At 33.2% G+C, this 16,926-nt stretch overlaps 1 protein-coding gene across 1 annotated transcript in view; it reads right to left on the reverse strand.

Moving 5' to 3' along the window:
- Positions 1 to 1,152: 1,152 nt before the first annotated feature.
- Positions 1,153 to 16,926, reverse strand: part of LOC134705625 (uncharacterized) — a 31,338-nt gene continuing 15,564 nt past the window's right edge. The window contains exons 4-12 of the mRNA XM_063564347.1: positions 15,162 to 15,242; positions 13,446 to 13,700; positions 12,520 to 12,783; positions 9,998 to 10,998; positions 9,547 to 9,721; positions 8,440 to 8,544; positions 7,597 to 7,787; positions 5,944 to 6,102; positions 1,153 to 5,046 (exon numbers count right to left, since the gene is read on the reverse strand). Coding sequence (XP_063420417.1) covers positions 1,153 to 5,046; positions 5,944 to 6,102; positions 7,597 to 7,787; positions 8,440 to 8,544; positions 9,547 to 9,721; positions 9,998 to 10,998; positions 12,520 to 12,783; positions 13,446 to 13,700; positions 15,162 to 15,242 — 6,125 coding nt within the window. The remainder of the gene's footprint in view (positions 5,047 to 5,943; positions 6,103 to 7,596; positions 7,788 to 8,439; positions 8,545 to 9,546; positions 9,722 to 9,997; positions 10,999 to 12,519; positions 12,784 to 13,445; positions 13,701 to 15,161; positions 15,243 to 16,926) is intronic.

The raw sequence follows: 16,926 nt of genomic DNA on the forward strand, positions 1-16,926 counted from the left end.
GGGTCCTATGCTAAACTAAGTCCCCCCGATGGCGGCCATCTTGGATGATGGATCGGCTACAAAGTAACAACACCTGGTCAGCACCTCATAAGGAACTTGCATTCCATGTTTGGTTTTATTCCAATCAGTGGTTCTCTAGAAGAAGTTCAAAATGTAAAAAGTTTACAACGACGACGACGACGGACGACGGACGCCAAGTGGTGAGAAAAGCTCACTGGGCCCAGTGAGCTAAAAAATTATGCATTTTTTATTCAGAAATAACTCATATTTATCAAATGTACATGAATTGAGGAAAATACGTCATTTTTTGCATGGTGCATGTTTATCAAAATTAAAAAAAAATCCTCTATCTACAGTTTTATAAAATTTGGGTCACATAATCTCCCTGCAAGATGAAACAAATTGATGTTTTGAAAAATAGGGGTCCATGAACTCGTTTTCAAATTAAATCAGTTTGAATGATAAAAATCAGTCGAAAAGTACATCTTTTCCCGATATGTCACAGTTTGACGTCGCGAAAATAACATTTAACGTTAGCAACGTCATTACCTCCCCTGAAACTATATCGTATGCCCTTAACATAACTAAGAGTAAAACAACTTGAATCGACACAATAACAGGCATGTACGTCTTACAATAAAAAAATATGTACAAACAGAATTATGAGTAAGAACGATTAATATTGACACATCATCAGTTTTACTGTTTCCATCACGAATTTGTTAATCGATAGAATATGCACTGGCGAGGAATGTTTTCGGAATCTTTTATCTCTACAAGTCAGAATTGTCATTTATTCTAAAATGTTATCACCATAAGGAATTCAACAATGAGCAAAGTCCATACCGCATAGTCAGCTATAAAAGGCCCCAAAATCATAAATGTTAAACAATTCAAACAAGAAAACAAACAGCCTAATTAGTGTACAAAAAATGAACAAAAAAATATTAAACACACCAACAATGATTACATCAGAATTACAGGCTCTCGACTTTGACAGACACATACATGTCTCGATTTGCAAGGCAGGTAATGTATGAATAGAAGGAGACGTTTAACATATCGTGTCACTCAGGGTCGATCCTTTTTGAGTTCATTTGATTTCCTTATTTTGTTTGGTTTTTATTCTAGATTTGGGGAAAAAAATTGGAATTAGTCAGTATGAAAATTAAAATGTGTGTGTTTTCGTACATACCAATATGGAAGCATCCATCCCTTTCCCATCACGCTTTTATGATATCTAGAAAATAATTTTGATGAAAAGAATCTCGTGAAATCTAAAACAAGATTTCTTGCCTGTCTTCTCACTATAATGTCGTTTTCTTGAGTCAGTATTGTGTCCTCATTATGTCCACCTGCCATGTCTAGTAACATTGTAACGACATCTGATAGCTGATTAACATGACGCCCAGCGAGACTTAATTGATTCATTATTTCAGAAACCTTCCAGTTGAGGGAATACCAGCTTGTACCTATCAACTGAATAAAATTGTCCCATATTCGATCCCATGCCTCGTCGTTTATATCGCTAGTTCGCAGTTGATCTTTAGTAGAGACATATACATGATTAGTCTCTTTCAATGGTTTGATTAAGCTTACACTTATTTTACTTTTCCCAATTTTTGAATTGTCTATTTGTTTGACATTGAACACGAATCTATATGATGCGCCAGGAGGTAAAACACCTCCTGGTGTATTTTCAGAGCTAGCTATCAAGATGTTTTGCTCCCAGAACTGCACTTCGTCAGAGTCACTTTCGAAATTCAAATGAGCAATTCCATTAGTTTGGATAAATATAAGGGGTGAAACGATATCCGTATCGCCAATGTTGTTGATATATAGATACATTAAACCACGTTGACCTGGAAGCAGTGCATTTGGCATGTCTATATGAGTAGATACTTTACCAACTTCTCCAGTACTAATTTCTAATGCATCTTCTAATATTGTTGTGTTTCCAATCAATGAGTTGGTCAGAGTTAACGAAAACCTCTGGCCTCGAATCGTTAAACGGAAATCAAATGTAGCATACAAGAGTGTCGATGAAAATCGAAATATCTTTAGCGGTTTCAATTCTCCAAACGTTGTACTGAATAGCGTCATATCTAACTCCTCTGGGAACAGCGTTCCTTCAATTTTTAATGTTGCATTACCAATCGGAATTGCTCGAGTTGGAAAAACACTCATTATCTCAAATCTAGCAAGTTTCACAAAAAGATTCACATCCACTGATGAAACTTGATCATCTGAGTTTGTAGTAGTTACTAGAATATAATAGTTACCAGATTTAGTCATAGGTATAGTAAGTGTTTGGTTGGATTTAAATGGGTCATCAGAAATATAATCAAAATCAACATCTGTTGCCTCTTTTCCATATTTTACTTTTATCTCATAAAATGTGTCGATGTTTTTACATTCAGACCTTATAACTATGGTTTCTTCTGATGAAATATTTGGTAAAAGGAATAGTTTCGCATTATCTGTACCAATGCGTATGTCATGTACAGTGTTGAGATATAAATGCGTTACTTTAATATTTGTTCCATTATAGCTGAACCCGACATTATTCTCCAAATACCCGTCCAGTATATTGGATCTAGATTTTACCATTGCCACATATGAAGCTTCGGACATTTCCGGTATTTTTCCACTTAGAGAATTACTTACATCTGTAGTTGAACTTAGATGATCATAGGGTTGTAATGTAATAAATCTACATGTAGTTTGTCCTATCTGCTTGTCTTCAATATCCCATTTTCTGTCTGCAGAGAGAAAAACCGAATCGCATGCATAACCCTGTGCACTTATAGTTCCATTATTACGAAGTTTCCAGTGAACTTCTAAATTATCACCATATGAAACTGTTTCAGCTGTTTTAACGTCGACTACAGCAACGTCAGTGCTTAGTGTTTGCTCTATTGACATCGAAATAACAAACTCATTATCTAACTCATCCAACTCATATATAGCATTTCCACTGTCAACTTCAATGATTATGAAATAATTTCTGCTCTTTAAATCATATGGTAGAAATACTGAAACTGTATCATTTATTGTTTCATTTACTGATATTGATTCAGAATAAAAGCTAGTTTTCAGTTTAAGATCAAATTCATCTCGGAAATAATCTTCACTTAGATACAAACTGTTGTAAAATACTCTTGTAGATTTAATAACTCCATTGTTTGTAAAATTATAGTTAATTAAAAGCGGTTGACCACCTTTTTGTGGTCCGATACTTTCATTTGCAGAAACAATAATGTTTGGGCGACTATTGTGGTCAACATATATTGCTTTCTTGTGAAAATACAGGGACGAGGCTTGAGAACTTAAATCTACAGATAATCCTGTCTCATCAGCATCAAACGACATAGTGTAAAAGAATACTAAACTGTTAATATCATTTGGAATAATGAGTTTTACGTTTGTCAAATAAGTCTCTCCAGGGTCTAAAGCTCCAACGTGAAGTGTTGTTGAAAGTAAATATCCTGAATCAAGTAAAATTTCTTTTGATGCATTCTGTATTGGAGATATGTAAACGAGATCTTCCCACGATGTCAAACGTGTACGGGCTGATCCAGTATTTTCAGTAAAAAAAGAAGTACTTATGCTACTTCCAGGTGTAAACATGGTTTCATTGAAAAGAAAAGATACATTAAGTTGAGACATTGGTATCGGATGTATAACGATTAGTTTGCTCGCCTCTATATTGTTATCCTCTTCATTAAATTCAAAAATTGTATCTGCATAGTCCGTGATAACATATAAGAAGTATGTTCCTACATACTGTTTTGGAATAACAACTGTTTTCGACATCGAGTAGGATGCAGATGATTCAAGTCCATGAATTATTTCAAAAGTATATAGTATTTCAATATGTCTAGCTATATCGGATATTTGTACATGATTTTGACGTGATATTCCAACTGCGTCAAACCAAATAGACCGGAAAGGCATAGAATTCCCTTTATTATGTACTGACCAAGTAACAGAAACTAATGATTGACTGGATGACGAATTCTTCAACGAAACTTTCAAAAAGTCAATTATCAGATCAGGCGATGGCGGTCTGTTAACAAAAAGAGTAATAATTTTGTGATTATTTTCTATTCTCGGAGGCTCTCGGCCTTCAAACAAATCATCTTTTGTTTCTACAATACAATGCAGGTATACATCACCATGGAGTAATTTCGGAATTTGAAGTAAAGTAGTTGTGCGAGAGATCTGCTCTGTATGTAAAGGTCCTAATTGTACGGATTCTTCTGAAACAATGTCTGTATACTGTGAGCTAGTAGAGGAAACAATAATTTTCTGGTACCACCTTTGATTCGATTGAATGGTAACACCTAGGTTACCTACTGAACACTCCAATTCAAGTTGGCCACCGCTATATACTTCGTCAGATATGACTTTGAATTTGTGAATATACAAATCAGGCGATTTGAGAGGTATATCAAACATGTGTGTCATTTCCATATTATTATTCCTATTGTCATCAGCAGTTTGACCCAAGTAATCAACTTGGACACGAAAAACCACATCGCCATACACATGTGGTGGTAGCACCAATTCATTTTGTATAATATAACTCTGACTGGGTCTTAATATGTGGTCATCTCCACTGTAGAATTGTCCTAATGTGTATTCGGATTTATTATTGGAGTGAACAACAGCAATTAGTTTATCAATCCACCTTGAAATTAGTGTTTTTCCCTCGCCTTTGTTTTCAGCTGTCCACGAAACGCTAATTGAGTTGAATGTCACATTTGACTGTACTTCAACGGTAATGTTGGTCACTAACAAATCTGGTAAAGCTTTTTGTATTTCAATCTCCTTATTGAGAACATTATTGTCCTCATTTTGAAATTCAAAAACTTGGTTATAGTAATCTGTAATAACACTGATGTTATAAGTACCAGATTGAACATTTGCGGGAATACGATAAGTGATTGAATGACTGTATGACATTGTTGGGTCCAGTTTTGAATTATATGATTGTTGACCTATAATATAGGATCGACTAAGTTGTTCCAATGAAATCAATTTCTGTAAATTAGGAACAAATATGCGTTAGTTTACTGTTATGTTACAATAATTTCAAATGAAAAACTAGACTGAGATACTGCAGTTGCATACATGTAGTATCATGGGTTTGAAATCTATAAATATAATGTTTAAATATGACCAAAATATTGTTTATACCTACAAAACCAATACCCGTAAACACTTCAAATAAATGGGAATTTCATATTTTATCTACATCTCTAGTTAACCTTAAGTTTGCAATGATATTTTTTTTTATTTGATTTCTTTAAATGTTTTGTTTTTTCCCTGACATACTACATTTGACCCTTCGTCAAGGTTGTCCCCATTTTTAGGCAAGTGTAAAAATAATGTATTGCATATTAATAAGATATTAAAATGCGTGATTACGTATGACCGCAACATGATTTCGACATAATTTTCAATATGTGTCCCAATAGTATGAAAATGTAAGAATTAATTCTATTAAAACTCAAATACTTACTTATAACTAAATTCCATAGACATAATATTCAAAATTGCAAAAAATATGACGCAATTTCATACAGATATATAATACTTGACAGTCGCTAGGCCCTGAATACAAAGGTTATAATTGTTTTAAGATAGAATCAGGTCTTATTTTCATTCACTTCAATTCATCTGTTTTTAAAAGTGTACAGCATGATGGACTGACGTATTTAAATTACTTCACATGTATTATTTGAAACAGTGACTAACAAAATAAATAGTTTATATGATCCCTCTTTTTGAAGCATGGCTTCTCTGAAACAGGAATTACACGATTGTTGGTCGGATGTAAATAAAAAACAATCGTGTAAATTACCAATGTAGTTATTTGATACACGCATTTGTTTCTGTGACATATCAACAATGCTAATATAAAAAAAAACCTCTTACTATGATATCTATCCAATAAAAGGCATATGGTGATCTGTAACCATCATTTATAACAGTCCATGTTATAACCATGGCATCACCGGTGACATAGAGCGTCTTTTCAGTAAATATTTCTCTTATTGTAAGGTCTGGTGGAGGAGTCAGTGTTACATCAAGTACCTGATAGAAATACAATGAATTAGCATGTAAGTTAAACATAGTAGAGAAACTACAAGTTCAAATTTTCTTTTTATCGTCGAAAAGCTAATGGCTGTCTGTCTTTATATGACTATTAGACAGTGATAAAGTGAATGCACCTAAAACAAAATGGTAATACTGCATCTTTGTGATAATGAAAGCAAACAAAGACTACATATATCTTATTGAATTTTTTTAAGATATCGTGCATTAACTTTCTGGACAGAGAATGAAAGAATCAACTGATATTTAAAGTCCCAGTTATAATGAGACAGGAATTTCATGAAAGTCAACGAACGAAGCAAAGTAAAGGATGTGAAAATGAAACACATTAAGAAGACATTTAATTATGCTTTTATATTATCTTTTTTGTCATTTCTACGATTTCATAAGTCGTAGTCCTTCTCGGCTGGCCACATTTGTTCACAGTGGATTATCATTGTGTTAAGGAGGCTTGCGGGTATAAGATTTTCCGAAAAAAAAAACTTTGATTTTTCGCTACAAATTTTATTTACTACCTTAAGTAGTTGTTACTTTATCATATGATCCAAAAATCATTCCAAAAAATTAATTCGTGTTGGCCCAAGATGACTTTTGAAATGTTGATAATACTGAAAAAGCTCCAAATTATCTCCCTTTTGTGCTGCAAAATATCCATTTTTTGGCATTAAAATTGAAATATCTTTTTTAACTCATCGATGACCTATATTTTTTATTGTTGTTTTCGTATAAGCTGTACATAAACTAAATAATTGTAAAATTTAAGCGATTTCTGTAATTTAGTTCTTTTTTTATTTCGATATTACCGATATTTCTCCTATTAGTTCAACAGAAAAAAAGGACATTATCAAAAATGTATGCTACTTTCGAAGGCAGATAGTGAGCGTAAATGAACGGTGACCCCCTTTTTTTATTTCATTTTTCTATTAAGAATAAGATAAAGTTCGTTTATAGAAAAATATAGAGAATTCCTATATTAAATTAAAAAAAAAGATTTAGACCCGCGAGCCCCCTTTAGCCTCATTTTCGGCACGTATCATATGAGTAAAATTACAACATTGCTCCACGACAGGTTATCCATCAAACATATCAAAAGTGATGAAAAGCATGTTATTTACTACATGATAGCAGATAAAGTGATTTCCAAAACAGATGACAGATGCAAAGAGTTACAAAATGTCAAATCTGAAATATAAGATAAGAATTATTGAATTTTGAAAATGCACAAGTAAATAATAAACTCTTCATAGATACTAGGATCAAATTTGCAATTACGCCAGACGCGCGTTTCGTCTTTAAAAGACTCACCAGTGAGACTCGAATCCAAAAAGGTTAAAAGGCCAAATAAAGTACGAAGTTGAAAAGCATTGAGGATCCAAATTCCTAAAAGGTTTTGTCAAATACAGCTACGGTTATCTAGTCTTGAGGTAGAAAAGACTTAGTAACAGATATGATAAAATGAATAAATAACACTACCTTTGAAACCCTCCTGTTGTTTTCATCCATCCCATGTTCGTATACATCATTGCCACTATCAGAGTGAACGATTATAGTGTAATTTCCATATATATTTCGGGGAACAAAGACTGTTAAATGCACTGTATAGCTTTCATCTGGAACCAACTTGCCTAATCTGTAGTGTCTTTCCAGGCGAATATCTTGCCAATCTGAGAACATATGACTTGTTAATTTGTTAACTGATATGGATAAAACACACAATTATATCTATCCCTTGATTTCTTTTTTCAGCACATCAGTTATTCTATTCCATTAAAGACATAGTTATATGCAAAAAAGGGTGGTATATTATAAAATTGCTCGAATTTGTAAACATACATTTTTATGAATTGGTACAATTTCCTTATGTTTCGATTACTGAATTCAGAATATGTACAAAAGATGGCAAATTAAATCATTTTTTTTAAGTTTTATTATATCTCCATCATAAACCTCAATAAGGAAGATCATTTGACTAACAAAAGAAACATGCAAAGATCCCTTAACGATCAGTAAGGAAAGGCACTTGACCATAGAATAACGATATGATAGGTAACATTAACACAATTTACACAAATGGTTAAACAATAGTATATCGCATCAAATAATGATCGCAGTTACTGAAAAGAAGCAGAAAGTACTTTAAGTGCTGATATAATCATCATACAAAACATATAGTGTTTTTATGATGCCAATTCCATATTAAATATTTGCTTTTTGTAATCCTTTATACATTTCATATCCACATTTTCCAAAAAAAAACCAACATTAAACTTTAATTGACATAAATATATAAGTCTTCAAAATAGAGCAGGAAAGTACCAAATTTATCATCCTCAGACCAGTAAATATCATCTTCCCAAGCATCAGCAGTGGTAGCACCGTCTCCATGATTACGAACATTGTAAATAACAGGTAAAGAAGACCCTATGAATAAAATATATGAAACAATGTATATATATTAAATGTCACATAATGTTATACGAAAAATGCAGTAATAATGCAAAAAAGGACGTTTTTGAAACACAAAAAAAGGCGGGTTGACAATATTTTTCCCCCAAATACTTACCTACGTTGTTTGATCTTGTATATTTTGTTTGATCACATTTACGTCTGACCAGAATGACTGGAAGTTAACGTATTTGATAATATTTACTCGAAGAAATGCGGACACATTCGAAAAAATCCCGATCGAATCATTCGAAAAAACAAGATCGCAGCCTGACGCTATATTTACTGTAAATTTACATGCAAAGTTAACAAATTGAATAAAAACATTGTATTCATAAGTTTTCCTTAATTCTGATGTTCAGAAAACAATGTGCAATGATGAGTATTAAATAACACGTCGATTTTCTTGTTCTAATTTGTCTTGTTACGTTGACATGCTCCGAAAGGCCATTATTTATAAAGGAACGAAAAACTGCAAAAGTCATCCAACAAATAGAATATGGTAATGCCACTATTTTGTGTCCCATTGCAAGGATATGCCATCCAAATTAACTCATTCAATGTGATACGAGAAATATATGTTCATGCGAGAAATAAATAACAGGCTACAACTACATGAGATGATTGGTAATGGTAATTTATCTGAGGCCAAGTATTTATTCCATCCTTTTTGGAATTTTGTATGCTTAATGCTCTTCAACTTTGTACTTGTTTGGCTTTATGAGTATTTTGATATGAGCGTCACTGATGAGTCTTATGTATACGAAATGAGCGTATGGCGTACTAAATTATAATCCTGGTACCTATTATAACTATTTATAAATAAAGGACATAATTCACAATTAAAGTATGCCTTAAACACTTCTCGTGTTTCTTTTCGATTTAATAAAATTGAAATTCAACTCACATATTGATAGTATAAATCTTAGTCTTGAACATGTGAAATCTAGTGAAGTATCCGATATAAAGAATACATACCTGAGAAGGTAACATCTTGAATTATTATCGAATCAATCTGTAAATCCGGCGGAGGAGTTAGTTTAACATCTACACGCTGATCACTGACACGTACATTGTTTGTTGTATTGAAGTCTTGATATCCGGTCTCAACAAATACCCAAAATAAGCCAATGTCGCTCTCATGCAAATTCACCTAAATTTAATAGACATTTATTTCGCATAGTCGTGAAAAGATACATATATGGACTTTGATGCTTCCTGACCGTATATTTAGTAGTAAATCAAACATATAAAAATCAAATGGTATCTCTGGAAGTCCACACTGCATAAATACCAAAATAGAGGGAATATTTACTGTGGCATTATTGTTAAAGCATTGTTAATCATCAATGTTTAAACTTTACACATTATTTCGCAAGATATTCATAAATACTCAAATGATTGTGTTTATATATGTATTTGTAAATACCTTTGCTTGAGATGTGTATCCATCTTCTGGGAACAAGATATTCCTTTGCCAAACATATGTTGGACTTCTGAATCTTTTTGCGTCCTCTAAACTGTCGCTTAAAGAAAAATACACTCGGTCATACCAACTGGAAGTCTCTGTTATCCCAGTGCCAGTGTTACGCACTGACCATTGAACAACAAATGATTGTCCTGAGAATGCGACCGTTGGAACTTTGACATGTTCAATTGTCAAATCTGGAATTTTTCTCGTTTCAAATGACCATTTTGGACCAGGAATAGTATCATTCTCTCCAATATCAATTTCAACCTTCCATGAATATTTTGTATTGGACGTTAATCTGGACGTTCTCCAATATGTACGCCATTGAATGGTAATAACTGGTTGTTCTGGTTTTTCTTGTCCATACAGCCACAGATATATTTCATATTTGATAGCGTTTGGATAGGCTGGCCATCGTAATGTGGACTGTAATTCTACATTCACTTGACCATTTTTAGGCGTTACTGGTACTTCCAGTTGTAAAATTTTAATTTGCTGTGTGCCATTTGCTGTGCTTCCACAACTATCTTCAATGTGCCATGTTCGTATAATTGTGATACCACATTTGTTAAGAAGTGTTGAATCTGTAAAGTAAATTCTTTTAAAAGGTATTCCGCAAGGGTGGTTTATATTATTTGAAATATATTCTTGCATGCTCTTTGTAAAATCATCAATATCTCCGCAAGGAACCAATGCCTCTCTTGCAAACAATAACCTTATTGGTGTCGGAGATTCAAATGAGATTACTTGTGTTTGTGTAGCTTCATTCCCTGCAGCATCAGTTGCAGTCCAAACTCTTTGAATTCCACAGTTGTTTCCTACACTGTCTGTATAAAGAATGTTCGTTCCCTCAGGATTATTGTCTGTTACAATTGGGATGTCAGTTATGTTTGGATTAAAATCTGCGCCACATGTGAGTGTCTTATTTACGAGTGTAGTCATCGAAGGTGGGATGAAATCTGTTTGAAATACAATCGTAAAATTTTGTTATCGTGAAATGATATATACGTCTTAGACTAGGTCAATAAAAGGTTTCTTAGAATAATTTATTATGATTCTATTCTTAAATAAACTCATCATAAATAACAATTAGAACCTTTGTCTACAAAAATTACATCGTTTGTTAATATCATCTTCCAAGCATTGCAAATGTTTTGTGAATTTAAATATCATTTTGATTATGTAAGGTCCCGTGCTTGCATTTCCTATCATGATTTTCTTGATAGAGGGTTACTGCTCACAAGGAAGCTATTAAATCAAGAGTTCCAAATGGTGAAGTTGAAATCATCCCTTCGTAAATTTTACGGACGCCATCACGAGTTGGTTGACCGTTATGGAATAACCATTTCACAAATGATATCGGATATGTTCCTTACGTCGTAACTACAATCACCTTCCCTTTCATGAATTTGACCTACCGAATTAGACTTTTTACCGGATTTGTAATCACATAAGCAACACGACGGGTGCCGCATGTGGAGCAGGATCTGCTTACCCTTCCGGAGCACCTGAGATCACCCCTAGTTTTTGGTGGGGTTCGTCTTGTTTATTCTTTAGTTTTCTATGTTGTGTCATGTGTACTATTGTTTTTCTGTTTGTCTTTTTCATTTTTAGCCATGGCGTTGTCAGTTTGTTTTAGATTTATGAGTTTGACTGTCCCTTTGGTATCTTTCGTCCCTCTTTCAAGTAATTGCTTTCTGAATCGGGATGTTTTATTCTTTCCTTATAATTCATTGCTTAAACAGTGATGAACTAGTTCTTTCATCGATCTTTAAATTTAAAATATTCAATACTTGTGTAAAGTCAGAGGAGTCGAATGCTTTATAATTTTGCACGAATAACGTTAATTATATTGTTGATACTTCAACAGATCTTTAGATTTTTTTAGCAAAACTTAAAAAGATTCAATTGTAACAAAAAGATATTGTGATAGATCTTTATTTTCGATTAAGCAGACTTTATGATATGTCCTTGGTTTGAATTCATAGGTTCATGAAACAAAAATCAGTATATAAATGCGGATTTTACTCGAGACAATTCAAAAATCAAATTCATAGGGCAAAGTTTCCCAAGCGTATCAATGTTTGAATTATAATAGTCTAGAGAACACGAATATGTTTCTTTAAATTCATGAGGCCCACTCTATCTCTCTTTCCCTATGATCTGAAATCGTTGTTTTTTTTACGTCACATTTTTTTTCAGGGGCTGATTTTTTCAAGAATTCAAAATACTAAACCATAAATTATATCCCATTTTGCTATTACAATTAAGATGTTTCTGTGTGTGTTACATATTAATGGTGTGTGATGTGTTACTGTTGTGTCTCTTATATCTGTTGGGTTTCCTTCAGTTTTAGTTTGTAACCCGGATTTTTTTTTCTCAATCGATTTATGAATTTTGAAATTGCGGTATACTACTGTTGCCTTTATTTATTGTATACATAATCTGAGACACGGCTTCGTATTAAGAAAAACCAATACCTGTTTTAAATCTGTAAAATGTGCTATTGCCTTCATTTCCAACAGCGTCGACAGCTTTCACAAGAAAAACATAAGTGGTGTTATCTTTCAAACTAAACATAGTGTTGGATAAACTACAGATGACATACGTTGGAAGGCTTCCTTCTTCATAAAGACTGCAGTAGGTACTACAGTTTTCATTGCAGCTTAAGATGAATGTGAACTGTCGCTGTTTGCTTATGTAATGTGGTTTATCGTTGATAACAATATCCGGTGGAGTTGTATCTAGAAGGCAATAAACATTACAGGAATATTAGTACCAACCTAATTTTACTTTAACAACAGGTCACACTTTGTTAAGGTTCTCTAAAGAGCATCGTCAATAAAATACATTTTGATAGTCATAACATCACACAGAATCATACACACAAGTCAGTAATCATTTTAGTAAACTAGTAGTGTAGTGTTTGGAATTCTTACCCCGTTAATTTGTCGCACGAGGAAAATCATAAACCGACAACCAAAAGCTGTAGTTTAATGGTGGGGTTAGTGTTGTTTATTCTTTAGTTTTCTATGTTGTGTCGTGTGTACTATTGTTTGTCTGTTTGTCCTTTTCATAAACGAAAATTTACAGATCTCACATTGTTTTGCTAAATTTGATACGAAGTATTTAAAAACATGGTGTTAGCCCGGTATACCCACAGACTCATTTTATGTGAGCCTCAATTGTGCTTGATAGGTGCAATGAGGGTTCTCGGTACAATTTGGGTACTGTAACGTTACATTTTTCAATAATAAAATCAGGTCAAAAATATTATAGAAAAAAATATACCTCTATGCAATGCAGTCTTTTAGATACAAATTTTAAAAAAAAAGCATGAATAAAATTGTGAAAGACAAGTTGCAAATATGTAATAAACAAGGAACTATAAAATAAATCACTTTACCGATTTCGAATTCGTATTTTCCAACGTCTGCTTGGTTTCCCTCCAAGTCTGTCCCATATATGAATAACGTATAAAACCCCTCTTCCAGGTTGTCACCTGACCAGTAATCTGAACAGTTCGCCTTTGCTGTCGCGTCTGGTTTTACAATGGTACATGTTGATGTTACAGGCTCGTTGAATGTCCATGATACAGTAATATTACCATTCGTTGCTTTCTGTCTCGATATAAAGGTTAGTTCTGGTTTTGTTACATCTCCTGTTGAAAACACATATACATCAATGAGTTTGCTTTGTCAAAAGTATAGGGTTGTTTAGTCTTCCGTACCCCAGTTTATCTACCAGTTCTAAACTACACGTAAACAGCAGCTACATTTGTATTTTTCCAAATGTGGGGGTTTCCAAATCAAGGCTTTAACTTAACTTGATCTAAAAGGGAGTCATAATAAAATTCGTAAATCCGTGATTAGTCCTTTGTATGAGCATTTTATTAATTAACATCCCACATTTCAAATCATGAACATATCAGATGCCGATGTGTTGTGTCGTTATTTTTTGTCAAGTTGGATAATAGCTTTACGCTATTGAGTATGTCTTGACATGAAGATATTGTCTCAAACAAAAGCTATGAAAGATGCAAAGTTTGCTATTTGAGCCGTCAGACGAGCGTTTCGTCTATTCAAGACTTGTCAGTTGTCCTCAAAATCGAAACAGAAGAACGGCAAAACCAATTACGAATTTAAAGAACATAAAAACCCGAAAAAACTTGAACAGTTGAGGCAAAATTATTGTTGGATAAATTTCTGTCTTGGTGAAAAAACCTTTAGTCTATATTCTATATTTTATATTCTAGAGTACATGAAAACATCAATTACATTCCATGTCAACCCAACAATGCTGACTACTGGGTTGTTGATACCCTAGAGAATGAAACATCCAACAGCAGTGACAACGACTAAGTGCTTGTATGAACTCCAAAAAAATCCCAGGGTTATGATTTGAACGTCAGACGATCGTTTTTGTATATATATACATAAGATAGAGCTCAAATCAAATCAGTTTGAATACAAAACGAATTTTCCTGTGGCTTTTTTCCGTGCCTTTTTTTTTCCTGTGACTTTTTCCCTTCAATCTCGAAAATGTATACTGAAATCTATGATATAAAGGCGGGAAGCAGGAGTCAAGAGTCTGGTGGAAACAAAAGGGGGACGGGAAGTTAAGCATAAGGTTCAATCTCCGGCGCAGAGATCACATATCCGTTCCGTTCAATACTTGGTAACACTACACTCAATATTAAGTGCAGTATTGTAAAGCATGTATGGAACGGATATGAACACTGCGCCGGAGATTGCATAATGTTATGCTATCTGATACCTATTTCCGACTGCGAGTAATTGGATTAATATTGGGAATCAGAGACCTCTTTCGCCCCTCTACACAGGGGGCTTTATATACTTATGATCCATATAATTAAGTTTGCATTGGGATTTTCAAATTAATGAAATAGTTTTATAGTGGAAATGTTAAAACTATTATACAATTAATACTGTTACAACTTTAGTCGAAAAAAGGTTTAGGGGATACATCAAATAAGTGAAGGAGTCTTGAAACAAGCAAACGGCGCTTGAACAGATTTGTGTATTCTGTTTGTAAACAAATATGTCAAGTTGATTGTGAGTTTAATACAGAAACCTTTCCAAACGAATACTTGAATATTTACTTATTCTAAACTGCCAAAATGTTTTGTTGCGAATTGCCGATGATTCAACTTTGCAATCGTTGGTCTTTCCTCTGCCGGCACCTGAAAGGAATATATATATAAATGACATCGTAAGCAGGATTATCATGTAAATCTAATTATTCAATCGAAATTGCGATATTTTACACCCGCAAAAATAACACGCTATACGGTAATTTATTGATAAAATGAAATGAAATGTTTTGTGAACAAGGGTCAAAGCTTTTTTGTCATTGATAAAAAAAAAATGCTTATAAATAACTCCAGCATATGGTTAAATGACGCTAGTTAATGACTTTTTATTGTCTTACCTCCTGTACTTTTCTAGGAATATGATCGGTTAAAAGCAACCTCGTGGAGACCGTGTATATTTCATATTAGGTTAGTAGGTAGACGGGGCTTTTCAATACACGGTTACGTCGCTTTATAAAAGCAAAACGGTACTGTGAAAAAATCTTAAAGGTTTCAACAGACAAGGTTTGATTTAAATAAAGTCTCTAAGCTAACAAGATGTTATTGTTGGCATTCGTTTTTGAATGTTCACTGGAAGTATAGTTTCTTAATGCTTACGGTATTGAAGACTAGCTCACTATGATAGGTTACTAGTCTAAGGTCACATGTTAAGATACAAAAAATGTAGTAGGCAAGACAAATATACCGTAATAGGTCACTAGCACACTATGTAACTAAAAATATTCAATTAATATACATATACATAACTAATAGCTGATATTCAAATTCTAAAATCTTTTTCAGCCTTAAAAATAGTTATTCGTCAATAACCATATTATGTAAACGGTGCCCTCTAAACAACTCGGTGTACTGGGGAAAAAACCCAAATGTAAATGTTGTTCTCTATGCAACTAAGTGTACTGTGACTTCCAATTTGCAACACCAAAAACAACAAGACAATTAACTTGGTATGCGTACTTTGTTTTCTTGATTTTTTTTATTTTTGATAACCAGATATATTTAAGAATGAAATTTGGAAAGATTAATTGCATATTTCGCAAATTATGAATTTAAACCCACTCCACAATCATTTATCTTTAAATATAAATACATTATCGGTGTATTCTGCAAGTGTGCTGTTACTACGTGTTCATAATATTTTTTATAAAAGATGGTACTGTGCTTTCACGTTTTTAAGTATTTTAACTGCATGCTGTAGTATCATTTGGCAACCTTAACTTATTCTAGAGTGGTAATCTTGATTTGTTATTTAACTTTTCCATATCACAACCCTGCAAATATTGTACGAAACAAACGTTTTCATTTTCTAACAAATTCTGGATAAACACACATATTTGGGTTTGCATGTGAAAAGTTTTTTTTCTTTTAAAAAAAAATTGATACTTTTGTATCCAATGACAAGCTTTTGAACAGTCGTCCAGTCTCATTCATTTAATACAAACTTTCATTTTTGGCAAAAAAACATCTGAAAAGTGACGTTTTTGGCATATTTGATAGATTTTTCAAATTTCAGCTTGAATCAGAGCGTTTTTAATGACTAAATCAGTGAAAATCTTTCTCATTAACTAATCGAATCAATTAAAATAGCCACTTTAGTGTTTTAAAAGTGTCCAAAAACTTTCGTTACATGAACCTGAAATTGGCAAAAATCGGCCCCTACCGGACATACACCTTTGATAGCATATCAGTACAATCAATGCTTCCATGATATGTAGAAGTTTCTAATGTTATCTTTCGGGCAGTTTGGCATATCATTCAAGTCGACTATATCCAA

Source organism: Mytilus trossulus, chromosome 2 (assembly GCF_036588685.1).
Source record: "Mytilus trossulus isolate FHL-02 chromosome 2, PNRI_Mtr1.1.1.hap1, whole genome shotgun sequence".
In the NCBI taxonomy this organism is placed as follows: domain Eukaryota; kingdom Metazoa; phylum Mollusca; class Bivalvia; order Mytilida; family Mytilidae; genus Mytilus; species Mytilus trossulus.